This window comes from Sycon ciliatum, chromosome 2, assembly GCF_964019385.1.
Source record: "Sycon ciliatum chromosome 2, ocSycCili1.1, whole genome shotgun sequence".
Lineage (NCBI taxonomy): Eukaryota > Metazoa > Porifera > Calcarea > Leucosolenida > Sycettidae > Sycon > Sycon ciliatum.
In genome coordinates this window covers 19,341,542-19,347,541 of record NC_088644.1, presented here as the reverse complement: position 1 = coordinate 19,347,541, position 6,000 = coordinate 19,341,542, and the positions used below count along the sequence as shown (strand labels likewise).

General features: G+C 47.6%; 1 protein-coding gene across 2 annotated transcripts in view; it reads right to left on the bottom strand.

Moving 5' to 3' along the window:
- Positions 1 to 1,022: 1,022 nt before the first annotated feature.
- LOC135809062 (transient receptor potential cation channel subfamily A member 1-like) overlaps positions 1,023 to 6,000 on the bottom strand; it is a 33,880-nt gene continuing 28,902 nt past the window's right edge. For both annotated transcript variants that reach the window (XM_065322321.1, XM_065322322.1), the window contains one exon: positions 1,023 to 2,870. In XM_065322321.1, coding sequence (XP_065178393.1) covers positions 2,411 to 2,870 — 460 coding nt within the window. In that variant the 3' untranslated portion in view covers positions 1,023 to 2,410. The remainder of the gene's footprint in view (positions 2,871 to 6,000) is intronic.

The following is a 6,000-nucleotide window of genomic DNA, read 5'->3' as shown; positions in this document are numbered from 1 at the left end:
AGAGAAGCATGACCGGGGTAAAACTTTTTTGGGGTTTTCCGAGTTGTTTGCCCGGTACGGTATGTATACACTGCATGCACTGGTACATGGTACGACCAATCCACATAATAATAATTATTATTTATAATAAATTATTATTATTATCATCAGGCCGATTCAGGGCAATACCATGAATACATGTACAAAAAAAAAGTCCCAGCATGTTGAAGAAAGAGGAAGCTTTCATGCGTTGAAGAAAGAGGCCAGCAAAGGACTGAGAAGATCCTTGGCAGCTCGCAGCTTTTCCGCGCTAGCTTCATCGAGACAACGGCGCCTTCACTTTTTCGAGTATTGATCACTGAAGCGGCTTTTTGGTGATAAAGGGCACCCCGTGATCAGATTGATAGCCTGCGAGCCACGGAAATCACAGGGTAGGTCAGGGCGATACAAATATTGACTGGAAGTGTTTACTGAATGTGTCAAGATTCCATTGAAGTTGAAGACTGTCAATACTATCATTAGCTGTGCTGTCATTGTTATGCACACATATCATCAGTGTGTGTGTGTGTGGGGGGGGGGGGGGGGGGGGGGTGGTCGTCACTCAAGGGACAACAAAGAGGACAATACAACTAATGACTGGCCCACACTAGGCCGAAGCTTTGACACTGACCCGACATGAAATCAGCCGACTAGACTGGGTCGGACTACCCACACAAATTTGTCAGAAATGCATGCGAAAACACCGTCCACACCTGGCAATTTTCGCTCCGATCTCGAGAATTTGACGTACAATCCCATATCGGCCGAAAAATTGGCCTAGTGTGTGTGGGCCAGGCGAAATGCCATGATTGCAAGTAAGTAACTTAGTTGCATCTTTGGAAATAGATTTATACGAGAGGTACTCACACCATATGGGGGGGGGGGGGGGTACAGAACAACTAATAATTATTAGTATTTGTGTAGCGGGCCGCAGTCTCTCTCTCAGAGGCAAATGCACCCGGGTCTCAGTGAACACACTGTTGTTCATTATTACTGAACTGAACTAAAGACTACATTGTAAACTTTAACTCTGACTCGAAATCTTACTGTAGTGTAACTCTAACTGACGTTTCTAACTGAAGTGTGGAGAATTGTGAACAGCAGCTTTTATAGACAGACAGCATAAGTGCTGCAACAGCAATGGTCACGGCAAAGCTCAGCAGAGAGAAGAAGAAAGGTCAAAGTAGATGTGTTGGCTACAGTCATTGCACAAGGAATGCCATTTGATTCCACGCAGAAGAAGAGCTGAATGCGATGTGGGCAATGGGGCGTAAATGAAAGGCGGTTGAAAGTGCAGCAAAAGGTCTAGACTAGTACTTCTAAGGTTAATATGAAACATTGAACGCAGTGAGACTAGTTACTATCCATGTCATGGATCTGCAAGCATGTGACAACGGTACAGCGTTGCAAGTGCGGGTACGGGTACCGTGTAACACGCGTGACCAATACATTGAAAGTGATTCACGCTGCAGCTGTGTGCGTTACCAGCTTGCCAACGCTACACTTGGCTTACTTCCTACGTATCTGCTGGAGGGGTGAGGGAGGGGTAGCGTACTAGTACTCAAGTATTGCCATGATTGACTTGATTGCAAATGGAAAGAAATTGATTATATCTTTGCAAACTAGATGGATACTAGTAGATAAAGATGAAATGTGCATGGCTTCGTTGTCATAGCTAGGACTTGCAACATCTTGCAAGGGAATATACTGTAATTGGATTGAATTTAGAGAATTGGATATGGCCTACTTATCGGTCATAAAACTAAGGAGAAAAAGATCAAAAAGGGGGCAGCACTCCAGCAACAAGCCTTCGATAGTCCAGCACGACTATGTGCTTTGATAACAATGTAACTGCATTCACGCTTACATGCACGAGTGAGCACGATTACTTTTAACTCTTTTAATGTTCATTGACAATGCACTGTGACACAGCAAGGACAGCAAGATATTTGGGAGCTCTGCGGATTTTGTTAAATGTATCAGAAGTTTGATATGGGCCACAAAGGACTTTTAAAAAGAATACTTTGAAGTTGGCAGTAATCATACAAAAATGCTGAGAAAACAGCACTGTGGATGGGGTGGAAAAGTGCAAGTTCATCGTTGGGCCGCAGTATTCAAAGTTGGCTAATTTCTTCTCCCTGGACTGTCTCATGCTGCTGGACTGTCTCATGCTGCTGGACTGTCTCATGCTGCTGGACTGTCTCATGCTGCTGGACTGTCTGATGCTGCTGGACTGTCTCATGCTGCTGGACTGTCTCATGCTGCGGAGACTGTCTCATGCTGCTGGACTGTCTGATGCTGCTGGACTGTCTGATGCTGCTGGACTGTCTCATGCTGCGGAGACTTGAAGTGGAGACCTAGCACATGATCTCTCCTATCTGGGAGAATTGCTCTAGCGCTTTGAGCGAAATGGATGCTGTGTGGTTGAGTGCCACCTCCTCCCAGAATCACCTACGGAGACAGGAGTAGAATGATGTGATGGCGCTGAACCACGTCTTTTAAACTTCTTTGTTGAAGGGATCGAATGTTGGGCCGCATACTCCGGAAGAATTGCAGATACGTCTGTATCATAAGACATTGCAACGGGCACTGGAGCAGCGGGCGAAATTTGGGCACTTGCACTTGATACTTCATAGTTCATCTGAGCACCACCACCTTGTTGATCATATTGAACATCCTCACTCTTCACTCCCAGAGGACTGCGAGCTTTGTCTGTCTCTGAGACATCTGATGATGAGCGACTACTGTCAGACTGATCAGTGTCAGTAGCATGTCCCTTTCTCTCCTGACAACTGCATTGCTGCTTTCTCCTGCTGTCCTTTACTTCTTTAAGTAGCTTCTCCACCCGAGTGCTGTACAGAAAAAATATAGTGAAGAAGCAAATTCTGAATTCAGCTGAAAAAATTGTCAGGACAGTTCACATCTATGGGATAGAAGCCACGCAGTCAAATTACACGTGTTTAGAAAGTTGCTTTCAGAAACTTTGCGTGTGTGGTGGTCAGGGGATACATTTTTGTGAAATCAATCTAGCTGGAGGTAAACGCTAGAGGTTGTCTGTAAAAAGCCCGACAAACAAACAGGCCTTGAAGAACATTTAGAAGAAAATGGAAAATTGTGAAATAGCGGCCTTGGTTTGTATGAAGCAACGCTAACTTCCGACGCCAATTTCTGTTAGCCCCATCCCTCACACAAACAAGTCAACAAAGAAGCATCTTTGGATTGAGGAGTGCTGGTTTCGAAACAACTGGTTTGAAGCTCAAAGTAGAGCTGGTGTTAGCTCAGAGCAGAGCTGCTGTTAGCTCAGAGCAGAGCTGCTGTTAGCTCAGAGCAGAGCTGCTGTTAGCTCAAAGTAGAGCTGCTGTTAGCTCAAAGTAGAGCTGCGGTTAGCTCAAAGTAGAGCTGCTGTTAGCTCAAAGTAGAGCTGCGGTTAGCTCAAAGTAGAGCTGCTGTTAGCTCAAAGTAGAGCTGCTGTTAGCTCAAAGTAGAGCTGCTGTTAGCTCAAGGTAGAGCTGCTGTTAGCTCAAAGTAGAGCTGCTGTTAGCTCAAAGTAGAGCTGCGGTTAGCTCAAAGTAGAGCTGCGGTTAGCTCAAAGTAGAGCTGCTGTTAGCTCAAAGTAGAGCTGCGGTTAGCTCAAAGTAGAGCTGCTGTTAGCTCAAAGTAGAGCTGCTGTTAGCTCAAAGTAGAGCTGCTGTTAGCTCAAAGTAGAGCTGCTGTTAGCTCAACGTAGAGCTGCAATGCTAAATGGATGTAATATAGCGCAAGGCAGAGCCGCAGCAAATAGCTAGATAACACCAGTTGTGAGAGTGGACCCGATTAGTGGGTACGATAATTATGATGGTGTGAATAAGTTGGATAGGGAGGGATGGTGGGAAAAGAAACACTGCTGAAGCACGATCCGTTGTCTGGAAGAGCACAACAGGGCAAGCAAGATTTGTTTTTCTTTTCCGCAAAATGGGCTGGTGCCATTTGTGATTACGCAGCAAAACAAAGCGCATGACGTCAGTCTTGAATGCAGTACAAAGCAATGCAGTGCAGTGTGTGCGCTAGTTCGGATTGTTGCTAACAAGTACTAGCACAGCTAGTACACCATTAGCCCCATCCCTCACACAAACAAGTCAACAAAGAGGCATCTTTGGATTGAGGAGTGCTGGTTTCGAAACAACTGGTTTGAAGCTCAAAGTAGAGCTGGTGTTAGCTCAGAGCAGAGCTGCTGTTAGCTCAGAGCAGAGCTGCTGTTAGCTCAGAGCAGAGCTGCTGTTAGCTCAAAGTAGAGCTGCTGTTAGCTCAAAGTAGAGCTGCGGTTAGCTCAAAGTAGAGCTGCTGTTAGCTCAAAGTAGAGCTGCGGTTAGCTCAAAGTAGAGCTGCTGTTAGCTCAAAGTAGAGCTGCTGTTAGCTCAAAGTAGAGCTGCTGTTAGCTCAAGGTAGAGCTGCTGTTAGCTCAAAGTAGAGCTGCTGTTAGCTCAAAGTAGAGCTGCGGTTAGCTCAAAGTAGAGCTGCGGTTAGCTCAAAGTAGAGCTGCTGTTAGCTCAAAGTAGAGCTGCGGTTAGCTCAAAGTAGAGCTGCTGTTAGCTCAAAGTAGAGCTGCTGTTAGCTCAAAGTAGAGCTGCTGTTAGCTCAAAGTAGAGCTGCTGTTAGCTCAAAGTAGAGCTGCTGTTAGCTCAACGTAGAGCTGCAATGCTAAATGGATGTAATATAGCGCAAGGCAGAGCCGCAGCAAATAGCTAGATAACACCAGTTGTGAGAGTGGACCCATGAAACCAGCACTCCGTTAGCTAAGCACTATTGACGCACAGCAAGGGTCAATTTATGTCAGCACAGGCAAGCATTGCGCAGCTAGAGTTCAGTAGCTCATTACTCACCCGAGTTGGGGATCATGGCATCCATGGCACGGCAGCAAGCCGGGACGATAGCTGGTGCTTAGCGCTTGTTGTAGTCCGGATGTAGCATAGACACGCATCGCTCTTTCCACTGACCTGCCACTCGGAAGAAGGAGTCGGGGCACTAGCCATAGCAGCGGTGGTGGCTGCACCAATGTAGACCGAATGCCCGGAGTAGTTCGACTGGGATGGTACACCGGCCGCAGCGACAAGAGACCATACTGTTACTGTGAATGACTGCCTGGTCAGCTGCTGTCTGTTCGAGAGTACGAACAAGAGTTGCTCTGGTCCCTCGCGACGAGTGACAAATGGGTAGCTAACAATGGCACGGACCGGGCAGTACGGCGGTACAGACGGGCCAATGTCACTAGTAACGCCTTTACCGAATGGGTCCGTCTTGGATGAAAGCAGGAAGAGTTGCAGGCGTCCGTCACCAGGGGAGCTAGTACAGCCCCGTGTGATGCCATTAGTGAATTCAGCACACCGAAGAAATCCAAAGAAGCAGCATGGCGGCTTGGTAGAGCAGCTTGTCATGGCCATTCAGGATACTACTTTTCCGGCGTGCATCCGTCAGGTGTCGTAGGATTGGCATAGTTATGGGAAGGCGAGGGGTGAGTACAGCCGTACCATGGCATCGCTGGATGCCTCAACACCCTCTCCAGAAGCCACGCATCTACTAAGGGGCCGGCAAACCCATTCTCAAGGTGGGCTTTATGCACCGCACTCGCATACACAGATACAGTTCAGGGCACGCTGATCATAGTTCACGCATGAATGTGTGTCCAGGAACGATGACTCGGGCAGCAAAAGTGAGCTTCCCCAGGAGGGACTCGAGTTGACGCTGGCCGATGCTGCGCTCGCTGATAGTAGCCATGAGTGGCGCACGGATCTCGGACAGCTTGTCCTCTGGTAGCCGCAGTCTAGGAAAATACCAAGGTCAATGATGGTGATGGCCCTCGAGCTGGGATGGAGCAAAGAGGAGTGCCGAGATACGTGAATGCCCGGAGGGGGGTGGTGAGTTGCTGGTTGGCTGCAGCCAAACCAGTGGAGATATCGAGAAAGTCATCGAGGTAATGAAGCCGGTGATCTATAGCAAACTCGTGCT